We start from the raw sequence: 20,006 nt of genomic DNA, 5'->3' as shown, positions 1-20,006 counted from the left end.
GGCGGCGAGGGCGGGCCTCGGCTTCCCGGCGGGCTACGCGGCGACCGGCGGTTGTCGGCGGGGCAGTCCGGCGGGCAGCGGTGGCGGCTCCGACTGCGGCACAGGCGGCGGGCGAGCGGACGGACCGGGTCAAGTGGGCCAGGCGGGATGCCGGGCCGCCGCCGCGTCCTGAGAGTCTGAGCGCCGGCCGGGCCGCGCCCCCCACCCAGGCCGCCGCGGTCCGAGCGTTCCGAGCGCGGGCCCGGCCCTGCGCGCCGCCGCCACCGCCGCCCCGGGCCGCCCCCTGCCTCTCCCCCGGTCCGGCGCTCATGCGGGCCGAGCCCCGCCCCCCGCCCGCCGCCGGATCCCGCGCCCGCCCGCACCATGCTCAAGTGCATCCCGCTCTGGCGCTGCAACCGGCACGTGGAGTCGGTGGACAAGCGGCACTGCTCGCTGCAGGCCGTGCCCGAGGAAATCTATCGGTACAGCCGCAGCCTGGAGGAGCTGCTCCTCGACGCCAACCAGCTGCGCGAGCTCCCCAAGGTGAGTGGCCGCCGTCCCAGCCCTCGTTCCAGGTCGGCAGGGTCAGTCTGCATGCGACCGTCTGCTCCTCCGAGCTCTCAGCCGGCCCTGGCCTGCGCGGGACACCGCAGCGTCCAGCCGGCCCTGCTTGTTCTTACTGGCCAGAGCCCCACCCTGGCCAGCCCCACCCTCCTCACCCACCGCCGGCGCTGGCACCAGGTGGCATCGGTCATCAGGTGCCTGCCTGGGGGTGGGGATGGTCACAGCCTAGAGGAGGAGCTACAGATGGAAAGCCGCGGGGGAAGGTGGATGGGCTTGAGGTAGATCGGGGTGGAAGGTTAACCGGCTTGGCTGATGGATACGAACTTGCTGGACTACTCTGGAGGGGGAGCCCAGCCTCTGTCCTGACTGCTGTCTTCCTCCAGGGTGCTGGGGCGGGGTCAGAGGGAGCCTTCTTATGGTGCCTGTCCCTAACCAGCCTGTGTTCCGTGTACCTCTCATTGCCTTGTTTCTTCCCGTCAGCTTGCTTTCCTTCTAAGGCCACTTGGGAGAGAAGGTTAAAGGAAGCAGGTCACAAAAGGATTTCCTTCTTGGAGATGGGGTGCCAAGTGGCCCAATGCCTGGGGGCTGCATGCCACAGAGGGTGTGGCTTCACTCCAGAACTTGGACCAGGGCCTCTTACACGGATCTGTGGCCCCTGCTGTTTTCGCTATATTTTTTTTGGTAGTTTCCAAATTCTTGTCAGTGTCTCAGGCTGGGCTAGTTGCTGGGGTACAGTCACAGAAACTACTGCAGGCTTTGGAGGGCCCACCGGCTGGGTGGGTCGAAGAGGTGATTCAGGTGGTAGGTAGAGCCGTGAGGGAACACAGAAGGCGAGGAACAGAGACTTGTCAGGTCAGAGAAAAGAAGTGATTTCTCAGTTAAGACTAAGACTTGAGCGTGTAAGGTAGGTCAGCTGGCAATGTTGCATGTTGCAGGGGGAGGTGCGGAGAGGGGTGTCTCTGAGGTAACACAAAGGGACCAGGTGTCAAAAGTCAAGGAGTCAGAAGCTCGAGAAGCTGTGTGTGTATGTTTTTATCTCGTTGCTTTTCTTACTGCAGACCAGGGTGATAGGACAGGACCCAGGGTTCCTGTGTGGCCTGGAGCAGGGAGGGGCCCTCACTACAGGGCCTGTCACTCTGACCCTACCCCCTGCCCACAGCCCTTCTTTAGGCTACTGAACCTGCGCAAGCTGGGCTTGAGCGACAACGAGATCCAGCGGTTGCCTCCGGAGGTGGCCAACTTCATGCAGCTGGTGGAGCTGGATGTGTCCCGGAACGGTGTGGAGCTGGGGCAGGCATGGGGTGGCATCTGAGGGTGGCAGGAAGGGCTTTGAGCTCCTGGAGGCTGTGGGCATCTCTCCGTGGTGACCCCTTTCTCCTCACAGACATCCCTGAGATCCCCGAGAGCATCAAGTTCTGCAAAGCTCTGGAGATTGCTGACTTCAGTGGGAACCCCTTGTCCAGGTGGGTGGTGGCCATAGCAGGGCTGGGCATGGGCCGTGGGGGTTCTGCAGCCCTGGCCTGGGCATCTGAGGACGCTCTTCTCTCCTTAGGCTCCCCGAAGGCTTCACTCAGCTACGCAGTCTGGCTCACCTGGCGCTGAATGATGTGTCCCTGCAGGCACTGCCTGGGGACGTGGGCAAGTGAGTGCCTTCCTGCGGGGTGGGGGGCTCAGCCGAGCCCTATTCCTGCACTACTCCCCACCATCCTGCCTCCTCTCACACTCTGTCCTGGTCTCGTTCAGCCTCGCCAACCTGGTGACCCTGGAGCTCCGGGAGAATCTGCTCAAGTCCCTGCCTGCGTGAGTGAGCTCGCCCCTGCCAGCAGCTAGCCCCAGGGACCATGGGCCATTTGGCCACGACAGACCTTGCTCTGTTTCTTCTGCAGGTCCCTGTCTTTCCTGGTCAAGCTGGAACAGCTGGATTTGGGAGGCAATGATCTGGAAGTGCTGGTGTGGAGAGGGTGGGGCTGTCATGGGTGGGGCGGGGCCAGGCAGGGCAAGTGAGCCTTGGCCATCACCCTGTCCCTGCCTCTTCTTGCAGCCTGACACCCTGGGGGCCCTGCCCAACCTGCGGGAGCTGTGGCTGGACCGGAACCAGCTATCAGCCCTGCCCCCGGTGAGTGAGGGTGTGGCTGCCACCCCCACTTGGGCCTGTCCCTCCCCCTGACCCTCTGCACCCACCCCCCAGGAGCTTGGGAATCTGCGGCGCCTGGTGTGCCTGGATGTGTCTGAGAACCGGCTGGAGGAGCTGCCCGCGGAGCTTGGGGGGACTGGTGCTGCTCACTGACCTGCTGCTCTCACAGAACCTGCTGCAGCGGCTTCCAGACGGCATTGGTCAGTGCCGGGAGGGGCATGGCTAGTGTGCACCTGGGCCGAGCGGGGGCCTGGGACCTGTCCCTGAGAAGGGGAGGCGTTGGGCCACAGTGGCACGACTCGTGCTCGCACCTGAGGAGCTGAGGCAGTGTGCGGTGGTGAGTGCCGGTGGTGAGCTCGTGAGGGCACAATGAGGGCCTGGGGACCTGGGAGCCGCTGGGCTTGCTCAGGTTGGCAGCAGGTTGGGGCAGTGAGCGCGCGTCTGGAGGGAGGCTGAGGTCTCAGCGGTCTCACAGTGCACGAGGCAGGAGTCCTTGCGCCAGCACAAGCTGCTTCAGTCTCTTGAGTGTCCAAGGCTCCCGGCCCCACTGAGCCTGTTGCTGCATCTTCCCAACACCAGGTCAGCTGAAGCAGTTGTCCATCTTGAAGGTGGACCAGAATCGCCTGTGCGAGGTGACAGAAGCCATCGGGGACTGTGAGAACCTGTCGGAGCTGATCCTCACTGAGAACCTGCTGACGGTGGGGCTGGTTTCAGAGTTAGTGTGGGAGGCAGGGAGGATGGGGGAGCACCTGGAGGCATGCAGAGTGGCAGGAGCCAGACATCTGCTTCATCGGGGCCAGAGCAAGGGCAGAGACTGCACCCTCGGGCTCCTGATGGTTTCTGATCCTCACTCCTCCCGGCCAGGCCCTGCCCCACTCCTTGGGGAAACTGACCAAGCTGACCAACCTCAACGTGGACCGGAACCACCTAGAGGCACTGCCGCCTGAGATTGGGGGCTGCGTGGCACTCAGTGTCCTCTCTTTGAGGGACAACCGCCTGGCCGTCCTGCCGCCAGAGCTCGCCCACACGGCTGAGCTACACGTGCTGGATGTGGCCGGCAACCGGTGAGTGCTGCCCCCATCCCGCGGCACCGGGCCTGGCTCTCCCCGAGCTGACCGTGCCCCCGCCCCCAGCCTGCAGAGTCTGCCGTTTGCACTCACGCACCTCAACCTGAAGGCCTTGTGGCTAGCGGAGAACCAGGCGCAGCCCATGCTTCGGTTCCAGACCGAGGATGATGCCCAAACGGGCGAGAAGGTGCTCACCTGCTACCTGCTGCCACAGCAGCCCCTGCCCAGTCTTGGTAGGTCGCTGGGGGCGGGGCCTGGGGCGGGGCCTGGGGCGGGGCGGCGTTCCCCCTGACAAGCGCTTCCACAGAGGACCCTGAGCTGCAGAGCAGCCCTTCGGAAAGCTGGGGAGACGCCCCGCTCAGCCGTGTCAGCGTCATCCAGTTCCTGGAGGCCCCCGCGGGCGACGACGACCTGGAGGAAACCGCTGCCGAGAAACGGGTATGGCGGGGTGGGGTCCCCGGGGGCTCCCGCCTCCCCGCCCCCGCCTGACCCCTGCCCCACCTGCCCCTCACCCCTGTGCCCACTGCAGGGCCTGCAGCGTCGGGCTACGCCACACCCCAGCGAGCTCAAGGTGATGAAGAGGGGTGTGGAGCGCCGGAGCGAAGCCACCTCCTGCAGGCCTGACCCTGCGCCACCCTCGCCCTCCGAGGAGGTGCTTGTGGGGACCTGGAGGCCATGGGAGGGACAGCCGCCCGCCTTACAGGCCTTCCTGCGGGAGCCCTGGGCTGGGTGCAGGGCTTCCGGCCCGCGTGGGCATGGGGAACCCACCGGGAGAGGAGCCAGGCGGTGGTGCTGGTTGGGAAACTCAGGGACAAGTGCGTGTGCCTTCTGTAGAGCAGGCTGCCTCCACCGAGGGCCGCTAGGCAGACACAAGAGCCATGTGGCATGGATGTGGGGCAGCTGCCCGTGAGGAGCCAGGAGTGGCTGGAGCAGTGGGCCTATGGGCTGGCACGTCTCAAGGGCACCTGCACTGTCAACTTCCATGAGGGGTGCTGTTCAGAATCAGGCAGGCCCAGCTCCGCTCGCTCAGGACCCCCGGGTACAGCAGGGTGTCTGGTGCCTGGGGCTACGTGGCGGGACCTATGTCTGTGGTGCACAGCCACCCACGGGAAGCTGCCCTCACTGGTCCAGGAGGCATGCTCGTGCTGGTCGGGGGCACCTACCCGTCCTTGAGCTGGCATTTGCTCAGGGACTCATCAGCCCCTGCCCTTGTGATTTGTTTGGAATGAGCCTTGAGGGTTTGAACCACAGAAGGGTGGCTTTGTGTATCCACACCTTTTGGAGCTGGAAGTGCGGCTTCCCTAGTGGTGGGACAGCGGGCACCCCAGAGGATGAGCACAGACTTCCTGCAGGATGGGGGCAGCTAGAGGGGAAGCTCCCAAGGCTTTGTGGTCAGGCAGCAGCGAGCCCTGGGGTACATCCTGCAATGTGGGATCCTCCGGGGGCAGCCCAACCCATTGCCTTCCCCTGCCACAGGAGAAGAGGCTGAGTACTGAGTCTGGCCTGAGTGCAGACTCGCACCTGTCTGCCGGCACAGCCTCCCAGGGCGAGCCTGAGGGCCCGCTGGCCGAGGAGGAGGGGCTGAGCCAGCAGGAACCCATGCCAGCCACCCAGGAAGAGGTCATGGAGGAGACCTACGAGGAGGTGAGACTGGCCTTGGGGGCACTTGCTCCGGGCCGGGCCTGCCAGCTCCCACCCCGCCTCCTTCCCAAGCTCGTGTGCAGGCAGCACCAGTCGGCTTTTTCAGGTGGGCCCCAGGTGCACTCTTCCTGTGTGGGGCCCAGCAGGAGTCAGGCTGCCCCAGGCCAGGGGGAGGGCTGGGGGACGAGGGTCTTCACTTCAAGGCCGGCTCAGCCTGGGCCCTGCCCACCCGCGCTTACCGCACATTCCTCTCTGGAACATTCCCAGACACCAGGGCCTTCCTCGTGGTCCTGCTGGGGCCCCTCCTCAGGCTGCTGAGAGCACAGTGGGCAGAGCCTCCCAGCCCCCGAGCCTGCTCTTCCCGCTGACTGCTCTGTTCCCCTCACTGGCTCGTCACTTGTCCCTGTTCTTTGAGCAGCGGGCCCTCTTAGCACCTGTCTGCTGCCTTGAGCCCTGCGCTCGGGGGTGGGCTGGCCTAGTCCTCACGCTTAGCTCTCACAGCCCACTGTGCGCTTCGCGGAGGACACGCTGCTCCTGCCCAGGGAGGACGGCGAGAGCGAGGAGGGCCAGCCAGAGGCACCCTGGCCCCTGCCGGGGGGCAGACAAAGGCTCATCCGCAAGGACACGCCCCACTACAAGAAGCACTTCAAGATCTCCAAGCTGCCCCAGCCCGAGGCCGTGGTGGCCCTCCTGCAGGGGACACCGCCAGACAATGAGGGCCCAGTGGGGACTGGGGGCTGGCACAATGGCCCCCACATGTCCTGGGCTCCGCGAGCGGAGGAGGAGGAGGAGGAGGAAGACGAAGCTGAGGAGGAAGAGGAGGGGGAGGCGGCAGCAGCAGCAGAGGAGGAGAAGGCGGTGGCCTCTGCGCCCTCTGTCAAGGTGGGTCTGGCCCCACATGCCAGCCCGAATCCAACTGGCCAGGCCCCCTGGTCCACACCGGCAAGGGTCCCAGGCAACTCTCGAGGCAACTGGCACGGGAGGTGCCTGTCCCCAGCTCCCCACTCTCCTTTGCAGGCTGGGTGCAGACTCAGTTGCAAGCTCCGTGCTGGCCCTGTAGCCCCATCCCAAGCCCCTGGCAGTCCCCGCCTATGCCCAGGCCCCTCTGCCTGCCCTAGCCTTTGGAGGGCTGGCTCTCACGGGTCCCTGTCTTCTCCATGGGATGCCCCGCCCCGCAGCAGCCCCATGTCTGACATATCTGTGGTTCTGTGCTGAGCACAGACAGCCTGGTGCTGTGGCTGCTGAGAGAGCCTGGACAGTTAGAGCTGGCACAGCCAGGCCTAGGCCCACCTGGCACCAGCCCAGCCTGCCCATTTGGCAGGTCGACAGTAGCAGCCAGGCCTCCAGACCCTACGGGACCCCCTGCCTGGGGGCAGCACCAGACCCAGGCACGAAGGGCCAGGCGCTCAGGCTGTGGGAGCTTGGTGTGGTCTTCTCTCTCTTTCTTGCTCATGGCGGGGCTGGGCAAGGAGGTGGCGGGGCCGGGCGGCAGCTGACCTGCATGTCCTTGCTGGTCCTGTCCTAACAGGGGGTGTCGTTTGACCAGGCCAATAACCTGCTGATAGAGCCCGCTCGTATTGAGGAGGAAGAGGTCTGTACTCGCTTGCCGCTGCGCTCTTGCCCCAGGCTTCGCGGGCCTTGCTCTCGGGCTGCGGGCTCTCCATCTCCTTCCCGCTGCTGCTCAGGCCTCCTCCCCAAACTCAGAGCCAGGGCCTGGGGCACCCGCTAGACCCACAGGGCGTTGGCCTCCAGGCAGGGGTGGCCGATCTTGGAGGAGGTGCAGGGTGTGCCCCGCTCCTGCAGCAGCTCCGGCCCTGGAAGGCCCCCATCACCCACAGGCGAGCACTCCCTTTGGCTGCGCTCCCTGGAGCCTGGCAGCCCCCACCTCATCAGCTCCTCTGTGGCCCAAGCTGGCCCTGGGAGAGGTGGCTGGTGGCCGGAGGGGACCAGGCCCCGGCCCCTCAGCCTTCCCTGGACACGGCACGTCTGTTCTGTTTCCAGCTGACGCTGACCATCGTGCGGCAGACAGGGGGCCTGGGCATCAGCATTGCGGGTGGCAAGGGATCCACGCCCTACAAGGGAGACGACGAGGTGAGGAGCCGCCCCCACCCTGTGCTGCCCGCAGGCCCTGCTCCTGCAGTACACAAGGTCCTAGAGGCTGGGGTTGTGGGGGGCAGCGTCGTAGAAGACGGTCAGGGCTGCTGGTCTGCCCGCCGTCTCTTTCAGCCTCACCTCCCTTTCACCGGCGCCTCTTGTGCTGTGTGTGGATCGAACTTCCCAGGACTGACCTGCACTCTCACTCCCTGACGCCTGGGACCCCAGAGCAGCCCACACCCAGGCTGTCTGACCACTGCAGGCCCACTTCTGCCTTTCCTGCACCCTGGGGCGTCTTTGCAGCCCTGACTGGGGGGCTTCTGGGCCTCGCACAGCTGCTGAGGGCCCCTGTGGAAGGGCATCCACCGATGTTCTTGGACTTGTCTCTGTCTTGCAGGGTATTTTCATCTCCCGGGTGTCTGAGGAGGGCCCTGCGGCTCGGGCTGGGGTCCGAGTAGGTGACAAGCTCCTCGAGGTGAGCCCCCTGACCACCGTGTGAGGTGCACACTCTTGGGACCTCTCAGTCCCATGTCTGGTGGTGGGCTCCCTCCCCTCCAGGAAGAGGGTGCCCAGCTCCTCCTGAGAGCCCCAAGTATGGGACCCCTGTGAGGCATGGAGCTCATAAGCTAGAGCTCCGGGTAGACTGGAGGACAGCCCAAGGCAGAAACCCGCGTCTGGGCAGGAGGCCTGTGGGGTGGGGCCTCCTGGCCATGTCAGGGAGCATTGGAGCCCACGTGCCTGTCGGGTGGTCAGAGGGCAGTCTGCTCTGGGGGATGGGGGCAGGAGGAAGTAACCCTGCACTCACTCAACAGAGGGGCTGCTGTGTCCCAGCAGCTCAGAGAGCGCAGGGCAGGGCCAGATGCGCAGAACCCCTGGCATCCTCCCCAGGACTGCTCAGATAAGGACCAGGTGTGTGGGGCAGGGGCACCAGGACTGGGCACTGTGGACTAGCAGGGGCATCGCCTGCTTCATCGACAGTGGGCCTCCTAGCCCTGTGTTGCCCAGATAGGTAGCCGGTACTCACAGGGAACAGGGCAGCAGCCCCTGGCACGCTGTGGCTTGTGCCCACTCGGCCGGCCCGCCTGCAGAGGGCAGGCTGACAAGTGCCGTGCGGCAGGTGAACGGCGTGGCCCTGCAGGACGCGGAGCACCAGCAGGCCGTGGAGGCACTGCGCGGGGCGGGTGCCACTGTGCACATGCGGCTGTGGCGGGAGCGCATGGTGGAGCCTGAGAATGCAGTCACCGTCACAGCCCTGCGGCCCGAGGACGACTACAGCCCGCGGGAGCGGCGAGGAGGCGGCCTGCGCCTGCCCCTGCTCCCGCCCGAGCCACCCGGGCCACCCCGCCAGCGCCACGTGGCCTGTCTCGTGCGTAGTGAGAAGGGGCTGGGTTTCAGCATCGCAGGCGGGAAAGGCTCCACGCCCTATCGGGCCGGTGACGGGGTAAGTCTGGGGCCGGGGGTGGGGCGGGGTTGGGGGCAGGCCTGGCCAGCGTGCGGACACCCACTCGCCCTCCCCCGCTGCAGGGCATCTTCATCTCCCGCATCGCTGAGGGGGGTGCTGCCCACCGGGCAGGCACCCTGCAGGTCGGCGACCGCGTCCTTTCCGTGAGTGCGGCGGTGGGCCTGCCCAGCACCCATGCACCCCTCTCCCTGGGGCCGTCTGACGGGCTGTGCTCTTGCAGATCAATGGGGTGGACATGACCGAGGCCAGACACGACCACGCCGTCTCCCTGCTGACCGCCGCGTCCCCCACCATCGCCCTGCTGCTAGAGCGGGAGGCTGGGGGGCCCCTCGCCCCCAGCCCTCCCCCTCACTCCCCCCCGCCCCCCACTGTTGCCCCTGCCACCCCAGGGGAGCCTGGGCCTCTGAGGCTGCCCCCTAGTCTGCTGGCCGCTGCCCTGGAGGGGCCGTACCCAGTGGAGGTGAGACCGCTGCCCTGGCCCTGCCCACCAACCAGCCCCTGTCTCCACAGCCACACAGCTCTAGGTGTGGCTGTCGGCCCCGCTCGTGGGAGAACAAGGGCCTCGGTCCTGTCCTCTCAGGCTCCAGGACACAGGGCGTCGTTCCGTAGGGGCTTCCTCCTTCTGCAGTCTTCTCTGCACCATCACGCGGCCTCCCTGTGGCGGAGCTCCCTGGTCTCACACACCCCTGGGCTTGGGAAGCCATCCTGTAATGTTCGGCTTGTTCCAGCCACCCTTCCTGTTCCTCCATGTTCCTAGGAAATCTGTCTGCCCAGAGCGGGGGGCCCCTTGGGGCTCAGCATCGTTGGGGGCTCCGACCACTCCAGCCACCCATTCGGTGTCCAGGAGCCCGGCGTGTTCATTTCCAAGGTAGAGCAGGCCCCGTGGGCGCCGCGGGGTGCAGGGAGGCCCGGCCCCCTGCCCACAGTTCCCGGCCTTCCCTCCACAGGTGCTCCCGCGGGGCCTGGCTGCACGCAGTGGCCTGCGGGTCGGGGACCGCATCCTGGCAGTGAATGGGCAGGATGTGCGGGAGGCCACGCACCAGGAAGCAGTCAGCGCCCTGCTCCGGCCCTGCCTGGAGCTGGTGCTGCTCGTGCGGAGGGACCCGCCGCCCCCGGGCATGCGGGAGCTCTGCATCCAGAAGGCCCCCGGGGAGAGGCTGGGCATCAGCATACGTGGGGCGCCAAGGGCCACGCCGGGAACCCCTGCGACCCCACCGATGAGGGCATCTTCATTTCCAAGGTGAGCTCCCACTCGCCCGCCTGCCCCGTGGACTTCTCAGGCGGGGAGGGGCCCAGGTCCGGGGCTGGTCCTGAGCACAGCTGTCTCACCGCAGGTGAGCCCCACGGGAGCAGCTGGGCGAGATGGCCGTTTGCGGGTGGGACTGCGGCTGCTGGAGGTGAACCAGCAGAGCCTGCTGGGTCTGACGCATGGAGAGGCTGTGCAGCTGCTGCGCAGTGTGGGCGACACCCTGACTGTCCTGGTCTGCGATGGCTTCGACACCAGCGCTGCCACCCTGAGGTCAGTGCCCCCCCGGCCGGCGCTCGGCCACGGGGACTGCGTCCCACCCCCAGTGTGGCCGGGAGGGTCCTGGTGCGCCGGGGCCAGGACGCGCTTGGCCGTTGTGAGTCAGACCTGGGGGAGCCATGCGGTGCAGGTGCCAGGTCCTCGTTTCGGCCCCACTCGCGGCCCTGGCGGGACAGAGAGTGTGTACAGAAGGCCTGGTTGTGTCTTCAAAGAAAAGGTTGAACCGGGCAAGCAGCATTTGTGCCCTGGGGCCGCCAAGCCAGGGCAGGACGGCCCAGAGCGGGACACAGCCCGCCTGCAAACCCCCGGGCCCTGCCACGCTGGCCTGGTGCCGGCCTGCTTTCTGGCAGCCCCTTAGCAGGGAGCTCAGGGCCCAGACCTGTGTCCCCACGCAGACACCTGGGCGGGCATGTGGGGACCCAGTGGTTCTCCGTTGCAGCCCCTGGAGGAAGTGTTGGTTGCCAGGCCCGGGACTGGGCTGCAGAGGCCTGGTGTCCAGCCCGGCCCGTGTCCTGCACCAGCCTGGCTGTGCCCTCTCGGGGGGCCCTGCTGTCTTATGCTGCCGCTGTCCCCGGGCTTCCAGCATCAGCCCAGGGGGGCCGCTTCTCCTGCATCAGCCCCCAGCCCCCGCCTCCAGGGGCTCATTCCCCGCAGCGGCTGCCAGCTCCCCGAGGGCCTCCTTTCTGGGGATGGGGCTACAGTGGGTCTCTGGGACGGCAGCCTACTGCCCGTCCCTGCACTGCCGAGGCGGGGTCCACCTCGTTCTGTGCATCGTCTCCTGAACTGGGAAGGATGGTGCGTTTGTCCTTGTTTCTCCTCCCTGGGTGCTGGACTGGGACCCCATTCCCTGGGTTCTGGGGGCCCCTGTGCTGGTCTCTGTGCCCACATCCCTGTGTCCCTGCAGGAACCTGTTGTTTCTGGTGAGGAACCTTGCTCACATTTTCCAGAGAGGGCTGTGTCTTCTGCTTTCTCATTTAAAGTGAGACCTTACATGTTTCGGTCAGTACATGTACTTATTTTTAAGGTTTCAGTACAAACAGAGTAAATTCACTCCAGGGCGAAGAGCAGAGCAGGCATCTCCCCAGCTTTACGGAGGCTTTGCTGGGCTCCTCTGACTGTCTGCCCATCTCTCCCTGGGTTGCTTTGTCTGTGCTGTGTTTCCAACCAGAGTGCTCGGAACCCGTCTTGATGCTTTTGGGGGCATTTCTGCAGGACAGCACCCTGGAAGAAGGGGTGTTGGGCCTGAGGCCGCAGGCTTGCCCCATCTCCCACCCCCGCCCAGCCTCAGGCTTGTCTCCATGGACCTGGCCTCCTTTGACGTGTGACTCACCTAACTCGCAGTTCGTCTTTTGTGTTATAAGCTTCTGTCTTTTTGCATAGGGCATGAGTGGGCTTTGTCTTTTGCTCCTTCACAACGGCCTCTCTGGGGTTATAGAAACATGGAGACTGTGAGTGACATTGTCTAACCTTTCTCATAATGTCTGGATTTGAGTTTTGACGATGAAAACCCTCTCTGGGGCAAGATTGTCAAAGCTGTTTTTTAGAAAACAGAGCACTATAATCCACTGGAATTGCTTCTCAAGCAAGTGGATCTTCCGTCCCAGTGGAATGCACTGGACTGTCCATCACTTTCCCACTGATCAGGGGAGATCGGACTTCCTTGTAGGTTGGATCCACATCCCGTGGTCCTGGGAGCCGGCTGTGTTCTTGAGCTGCTAACCTCTGTGTAGCCACTTTAGAGTATGTTTCAGGAGACCTAACTGGTGAAATCACCCACTGTTTTTTCTCCTTTTGACAAGTTTTAGTCTATTTTCATGAGTTTTCTCTTCCAAATGGACCTGCCAGTTCTGTAAGTTGGTTGGGAGCTGGGGGTTAACTTTGAGCTCTGTGACTGTGTGAATAAGGTTTCTCCGGGCACATTCCTAGGTCGCTCTTGCATCCTTGTTGATTCTCAGCAGTGACTTTGTTGCGTCTCCTGGAGGAAGCCCTGAGGCCCAGGTGGTGGCTGCGGGTCCCCTTTTCCTGGGAAGTCAGGCTCCTCCATCCCCCCGGGAACCTGGTGATGGTGGACAGTGACCTTGCCTTGTGCCGACTTGGAGGAGGTAGTTTATATAATTCTTTTAAACTTGGACAGCTGTTTCCATTTATAACCTGTAAGAATTTTCTCTGAAAGAGTGCTGAGTTTTCTGGAGTCCTTTTATTGATGGCTTTTACAGCCCTGTGCCAAGTACGGTGAGGTGCAGCCCACCGGTTTCCTCCAGCTAGCTTGGTGCTTGAAAGAAAAAGGGGTGACATGTATCCGTCAGGACACCGGTCATCCACCCAGCCCCATTTCTCTTACCCTCAGCCCACCTGCTTCCTCTGTGGTGACCCGTTCAACCCCTGTAGGAATTAGGGTTCACAGCCATCTCTCCAAACTTTGGATTCTGCAAGTGCGTCTTTGCATGAGCTGTGCCCTGGCGTCCTCCCCAACCTCTGCATGGCAGGGGGCAGGCTGGCATCAGGACCTGCCTGTCCTTGCTGTGCCCTGCACAGGCAGGCAGGCCTGGTGGCCAGCTGGTGGCAGCGCTGTGGGGGCCGCTGTGCGCTTCCAAGAGCTTGCTGACTGGTGCTCAGCATGTTTGGGGCAAGGTCCAGAACGTTCTTTCTCCTCCCCTCTGTTTCTGGGGTCCCATCACCATCTTGATCTGATTTCTGCCGTCTCTTCCTCCCCATCACACTCACCAAAGTTTTGTATATTTTAGCAGCCTTCTCAGAAAAACCACCTTTTGGATTTTGATCCAGACCGCCTTTCTTTTCCGTGTTTCCTTGATTACTGATCGAAGGAAGACTGCCTCAGTTACTCCTTCCTCATCTAGTGTTTTCAGTCATTCTAATGACCTTTCTGTAAAGAAATTTTATCAGCTGCTTTTTATCCTAAAATAAGATTTTGTACAGGAGATGTGTGGTAAACACTCTGATTCTTTCATTGGTTGATTTTTAAATAACAAGTGGCTGCCCTGGAAGCCCCCATGGTGACTGCTTTTTGGTCTTTGTGGTCCTTGTGAGGCAGGGTGCCTGCGTGGGCACCGCGGTGACAAGCCGGTGACACACCAGCCTGATGGTGCACCCAGGCGTCCCCGTGTCTCCTGCCGCAGCCCTGGCGCGGGGCTCAGACCATCACTGGCTGGTCTCGTGGCCCCGCTCCTGGGCCTCTGCAGCACACGGGTCCTCGGGAGGTAGGTTTCTAGGGGGAAAAAATCCGTGAGGTTGTTACTTTCAACCCATGCTTAAGGACAGCAGGCTTTGATTCTTTTGACTTTATATTTGTGTCTCTTTTTCTCATCTTAAAAGTTATTTTATTAAATTAAGTAATATTATAAGTATTGATTTCAAAAAGCCATATCAGTGTTATCACTAGCATTTCTTAATAGCATTTTGACATTTCTTTGTGTCCTTAGGATTTATCCACTAGGAGGTGCAGTCACAATGCTACGTTAAGTCCCTGGGAAATGATTCTCTGCATTGTCCTTCTGCCAGCTTGTCATACAGTTAGGCTTATTTTTGTCTGAGTTTCCTTTTCGGCTGTGCTGGCCTCGTTGCTGCGCACTGACTTCTCAGTGAGGCGGCTTCTCTCGTTGGGAAGCACAGACCCCAGACCCCAGGCTCGGTAGTTGGTGGTTCATGGGCTTAGCTGCTCTGCGGCATGTGGGATCTTCCTGGAGCAGGGATCGAGCCTGTGTCCCCTGCATTGGTAGGTGAATTCTTAACCACTGGGCCACCGGGGAAGCCCAGAACTCGTTTTCAGTTCTTAAAGATGACTTTAAAAGTGGAGTTTCCTGGGAGTTCCCCGGCAGTCCGGTGGGTGGGACACGGCGCGCTCACTGCTGTGTCGTGAGGTCAGTCTGCAGTTGGGGAGCAAAGACCCTGAGGCCGGGAGGACAAACTGGCTGCTCATGCTAAACCTTTGCCAGCTGTGAACACAGCCCTCCAGGAGTCTGAATCCCCTCTCGGTGACCCGCAGGCCAGCGTCTGCATTAGTGTAGTTTCTCCTGTTATTTCTGTTTTGAAAGATACAAGCAAGCAGATAAAGTAGTGACGGTTTTAGAGTTGAAGAAAAGTGTCAAGAACAATAGACAGGACCTCTCACTCAGAGGCCCTGCGTGCCTCCCACCAATGGCCCAAGGCAACCTTTAGAGCCACAAGGCATGTGGACATCTGGTTGTCTCCCAGCCTGACCTGGAACTTCAGGTGGGCACAGGCCATCATGGCATGGATGGCACTCACTGGGGGTCTGTCCGTTGCCTCCTCAGGACAAGCTGCAGTGGCTGCATTTTGGCAGGGTTATCACCGAGCTCACACTGTCTTGGAGGGCCTCCCACCAGACCCACGGGTGGTGGTGCCTGCACGGGGGCGTCTCTGGGTCACCCCACCAGGTGATGCTTTCCCCCGGAAACTGGCAGGCGCTTGGGGGGTGCAGCGGCCCGCTCCTCCTCGGGCTCCTCCTCAGCCTCGGGACAGTCGTGCGCCCTCCCCATTGCTCTGGGCGGCGCCTTCCTTAGCACAGATTTTCCGTTTTATCTCGTGGTGAGAGTTGTCACAGCTGCTGTTGGTATCTGGTGCTCCAGCCATCCAGACGGAGCTGATGAGAGGGCTTCTGGCTGGCCCGGGGCCCTGTTCACATCACCCACCTCCCTCAGGCAGCTCCTTTGTGGCACAGCAGGAAGCCTGGGTCCCCTCACACTCTCCCTGCCTTCTTTCTCCAGGGAGCACTGGCTCCCTTAGCGGACAGGGCTAGACAGGAGCCGGGATGCGGGCGCCAGGCAGCTCCCGGCTGTCAGGTCTCAGGGTCTCAGGCCGCTCGGGGGCTGGGCTGTGCCTGTGAGCGGGCGCCTTTCACGCCCTGATAGTCACTTACGCTGCAGAAGCGCGTGTTCACGTGTGCTGTCATCACTCCGGTCAACACCACAGTCAACTCTTCCTCCTTTAAACGGCCTTTTCTGACGTCAGGAATCTGTCAGCCTCCTTCCGCTGGGACTTTGGCCTCAGTTGCTCTCTGTGCCATGGGCACTTCACTGTCGCCCCACCACCTTGTCAGTTCTGTGCTCCGGGGTGTGTGTCCACGGCTGACCTCTCTCGCCCGGTACTCTGCATCGCCGTGTCCTCGGGAGTGTGGTGTGGGTGCCCTGGGCACAGATGCGATGGTGCCGTGGTCCTAAGCAAGCAGAGCCCACCCCAGCGGCTGCCTCGGTGTGGCCACTCCGCCCCTCCCCTGCAGGTGTCCCCAGGCATCATCGCCAACCCCTTCGCGGCCGGCCTTGGCCGCCGGAACAGCCTGGAAAGCATCTCCTCCATCGACCGGGAGCTGAGCCCCGAGGGCCCCGGCAAGGTCAGAGCCGCCCACAGCCAGCAGCCCCTGGGCTGGGAGCCTGAGGCCGTCAGCCCCGACCACTGTCTCCTCTGCTCACAGGAGAAGGAGCTGCCCGGACAGATCCCACTATGGGGCCCAGAGGCCATGGTGAGTGCCCAGGTCCTCCTGCCCCACATGGCAGGCTCCTCCCCACAGCCCAGAGTCCCTAGGCCTGGCCGCCCACCCCGCACTCTGGCGGGCACAGCCCTGGCAGCCCTGTGTCCACTCTGCCCCCCAGGGGCAGAGCCCAGAGAGCCTGAAGCCAGCCTGCCGAGCCCTGGCCGCCACCCCTGGCGCCGGCAGCGTGCAGAGGGTCAGTCCCTGGTTATCACACCCCTGTCCTGGCCTCTGCCCACTTGTCTGTCAGTCCTACCCCTGTCTTCCTTCCCTTCACCTGAAGCCCTGCAGGACAGAGCTCTGCCAGGATCCTGCCCCCAGGGAGAGGGCTGAGGCCCTCAAAGGGCCCTCATGCATGACAGGGACTGGCTGGGGTGTCCGAGCTGGAGCGCCAACCCCCACCCTGGCACGCGTCTGTCCTCTTCCACTCCTGAGCCCAGCCGTGATGCACCCGCTGCCGCCTACCCCCCCACCTCCCAGAGGCAGACTCAAGGCAGAGCAGAGGGCTGTGTGGGCCCAGGGGCCACCGGTGAAGCACGGTGGGAGGAGGGCCAGTGCTGCAGTGGGGGCAGGGCCCTGGGCGGAGGCCTGTGGTTCTCACCCCTTCCCTGGAGGGCGGGCTGCCCAGCACCAGCTGCTGCTGGGAGACCCCGCAGGGCTGGTGAGGAGGCTGTGCTGGCTGGGGCTGAGTGAGCCTGTTCAGGGGCTTTGTGTTCAGCCCCACATAGGCAAGAGTAGGAAGCCCCCAAGAGGGGAGGGGGCCCAGTGTCCTCCATCAGAAAGGGGCACAGCTTGGGGGTGGCTCGCAGGGGGCGGGCCTCCCTGGTTGACCGGCCTCTGAGGCTCATAGGGAGAGTGGCCGCCCCACCCAGGAGAAGTCCAGCCCAGCCCAGCCCATCCATCTCAGATGTCTCAGGGCTGCTCAGGTCAGGGTGTTGAGGACCAGCCTTTGTGCTACTGAGGCAGGCAACCCCCCACCTCCTCCTCGGGGGCCCTCAGCCCTGCCTGACCCTCCCCACACCCACCACTCGGCTCTTCCAGGTGCTGCCTGCGGCAAGTGGAGAGATGGCTGAAGCCCCCTGCTCCCCTAGCCACCAGCAGGTGAGTACACGGTGGGGGTGCTGCAGAGGGGTGCTGTGTGGTGCTGTGTGCAGAGTCCGCTCCTCCGGGGAGGGTGCCAGGGCTTACACCTTCCCCAGCTGCCATCCCACAGGGGGATGGCCTGCAGGCCCCTTCCTGGCCCAGCTGGCTGGTATCACAGCTGGGGGGCTCCTTGTGGCCTCCTGGGCAGAGGGGGCTGGGGGTCAGGGTGGCCTTCCCCAGTGCCTGGCAGTTTTGTCCCCATCTGTCTTCATGTCTGGGAGTTCCTGGGGGCCACTCCACCCTGCCCCAAGCCCCCCACCTGCCTGCAGAGGCTCCCTGGTTCTGCTGCATGGGGAGGGCCAGGCCTGGTGGCAGGGTTGGGGCAGACACTGAAGTGCCGGCTTGGAGCCCAGCGCCCAGCCTCTGCCCCTTCCTGACAGACAGCAGATGGGTGAGTGCTGGCCTCGCTTCCTGGGCACCCAGCCGCCCACCTCGGCGCCATCTCTCTCCCCCCACCCCGTCCCTCACACCCCCCACCTGAACCCCTTTGCAGACAAAGCCTGGGGTGATCCAGCCACTGGTTCAGGCCTGGCCAAGGGGCTCCCCGGCCCCCAGGGGCAGAGGTGGTCCCCAGCCCGTGAGTGCCCTGACCTGGGGGGCAGGGGTGGCGGCAGTTAGCAAGGACAGCTGGTGGCAGGGTGGGCGGTGCTGCAGGGACAGCTGTCCCTGCTCAGCTCACTGCGCCCGGTCCCCAGACCCCCTCCCCGCCCTCCCCTGCCGAGCTGCCAGCCAACGTGAAGCAGGCCTATAGGACGTTCGCGGCTGTGCCCGGCCTGCACCCGCCCCTGGACACCCCTGCCCAGGTAGGTGGTGGGCAGCCCTCAGGTGCCCCACTGCGTGCGCCTGCGAGGGTGTGACACCCGAGGGGCCGGGTCTGAGGGCGCGCTTCCCCCAGCACCCCATGCTCGGGCCCACGGCCTCGCCGGAGCAGCTGTCCTTCCGCGAGCGGCAGAAGTACTTCGAGCTGGAGGTTCGGGTGCCCCAGGCCGAGGGCCCCCCTAAGCGCGTGTCGCTGGTGGGCGCTGACGACCTGCGGAAGATGCAGGAGGAGGAGGGTGAGCAGGCGGCGCGGGGGTGGGGGAGGGCGGGGGGCGCCGGCTCGTGGCCTGACCCGCCGCGCCCCGTAGCCCGCAAGCTGCAGCAGAAGAGGGCGCAGATGCTGCGCGAGGCGGCGGCCAACACGGGGCTCCCGGAAGCCGATGCTCCCGAGGACGAGGAGCCCGAGGAGGAACCACCCTGGGCCGGCCAGGGCCCCATGGCAGAAGGGTGAGGCGGGGGAGGGCCGCCCCAGCCCCTGCCCCCGGTGCCCCTCCGCCCGTGCCCAGCGCCCCTCCACCGGGCCCTCCTGTCCTGTCGCCCGGCCCAGGCTCGGTCCCGCGTCTCCCCCGCCGCAGGGAGGCGGTGCCCCAGTGCGGACTGCCAAGGCCGAGAGGCGCCACCAGGAGCGGCTTCGCGTGCAGAGCCCCGAGCTGCCGGCCCCAGAGCGGGCCTTGTCCCCTGCGGAGCGCCGAGCCTTAGAGGCGGAGAAGCGGGCGCTCTGGAGGGCAGCCAGGTGAGGCCCTGCCCCGCCCTCTGCTGCCCATGCCCTGCCCTCCGCTGCCCGCGCCCCACGCTGCCCGTGCCTCCGCCCTCCCACAGGATGAAGTCCCTGGAGCAGGATGCCCTCCGCGCACAGATGGTCCTCAGCAAGTCCCAGGAGGGCCGAAGCAAGCGGGGGCCCCTGGAGCGCCTGGCCGAGGCCCCCTCGCCGGCACCTACTCCGTCACCCACCCCCTTGGAAGGTCTGTACGTCGGGCGGGAGGCGGGAGCCCGGCCTGCGGCGCGGACCTCTCCCGACGCCCCCTTCTTGTTCCTCCAGACCTCGGCCCCCAGACCGGCACCTCCCCGGGACGCTTGGTGAGGAGCCAGCAGCTGCCGCCCTCCCCTGCCTTCCTCCCTTGGCGGGGCAGGGATCCGGACTCCCTCCCTCTCTCTTCTTACGCTCTCTGCCTCTCTCCTCACGCTGTCCTTTCAAGGCCTTGTCTGGGAGGAAGTTTGACTACAGGGTGTTTGCCGCCCTCCCCTCTTCCAGACCTGTCTATGACATGCAGGTACCGGGCCCTCCGGCCCTTCTGCAGGACACCCTGACCGGCTCCTGCCGCTTTCCGCTCAGCCTGTCTCCCAGCCTGTCCCCTGCTCCATACCCTCCCTGTCCCGCCCCCGCCCCCGCCCCCCCAGCCAGGGCTCTACAGGGACTCACCCAGGCTCCTGTTGGGGGCTTCAGGCAGGTCTGGGTAGTCCCTGACCAGCCCTTCTCCCCGTCACAGTCCCCAGATTTCGCTGAGGAGCTGAGGTCCTTGGAACCACCTCCGAGCCCAGGTGAGTTGGCAGGCCAGGGCCGGGCCCGCCCCCGCCCCCGCCCCTGCCCCCGCGGTCCAGGGTGCCAGGCCCATCTGCTCACTCGCTCCCTGCCCCTGCCCACAGGTCTGCCAGAGGAGGACGGAGAGGTGGCCATGGTGCTTCTGGGCAGGCCCTCTCCAAGCTCCACGGGTCCCGAGGAGGTGGCCTTGTGCAGCAGCCGCCGGGCCGTGCGGCCAGGGCGCCGAGGCCTGGGCCCAGTGCCCTCTTAGAGGGGCAGGGTGCCTCCCCCGACTTGGGGTGGGGGCCCTGCCAGCGCCAACACCACCCTTGCCCCGAGTCTTTTAACCCGGCCGGTAGCGTTTTAAAGAGGTCCCCTGAGGAGTTCTGGCCACTGACTAACCGCCCCCTCCCCAGCCGGGACCTCTTGGCGAGACTGTAACTAGTGATGTTTGTACAACCAAAGACTCTATTTTGTGGTTTAAGGAGAATAAAATTGACTACGTTTTACATCTTGTCTGTCTTACTCTGTCCACCTGCTGGCACACGAATGT

The 20,006-nt window shown here is 64.3% G+C and overlaps 1 protein-coding gene across 1 annotated transcript; it reads left to right on the top strand.

The window, feature by feature from the left end:
• The first annotated feature begins 18 nt into the window (after positions 1-18).
• Positions 19-19,962, top strand: SCRIB (scribble planar cell polarity protein). Its single transcript, XM_070382538.1, is given in 39 exon segments — positions 19-522; positions 1,703-1,820; positions 1,928-2,006; positions 2,096-2,185; positions 2,287-2,343; positions 2,430-2,493; positions 2,585-2,659; positions 2,732-2,803; positions 2,805-2,877; positions 3,257-3,375; positions 3,542-3,741; positions 3,811-3,977; positions 4,052-4,182; positions 4,274-4,396; positions 5,221-5,388; positions 5,887-6,267; positions 6,914-6,976; positions 7,387-7,476; positions 7,877-7,954; positions 8,597-8,920; positions 9,004-9,084; positions 9,162-9,401; positions 9,699-9,809; positions 9,889-10,114; positions 10,117-10,181; positions 10,276-10,464; positions 15,724-15,834; positions 15,916-15,975; positions 16,094-16,168; positions 17,014-17,073; positions 17,811-17,918; positions 18,011-18,170; positions 18,243-18,381; positions 18,482-18,667; positions 18,754-18,896; positions 18,974-19,011; positions 19,131-19,205; positions 19,422-19,473; positions 19,579-19,962. Coding segments are annotated over 39 exon segments (4,896 nt in total). The 5' UTR covers positions 19-363; the 3' UTR covers positions 19,725-19,962.
• The last annotated feature ends 44 nt before the right edge of the window (positions 19,963-20,006 follow it).

This window comes from Bos mutus, chromosome 14, assembly GCF_027580195.1.
Source record: "Bos mutus isolate GX-2022 chromosome 14, NWIPB_WYAK_1.1, whole genome shotgun sequence".
NCBI lineage: Eukaryota > Metazoa > Chordata > Mammalia > Artiodactyla > Bovidae > Bos > Bos mutus.
This window is presented reverse-complemented; position numbering and strand designations above follow the sequence as displayed.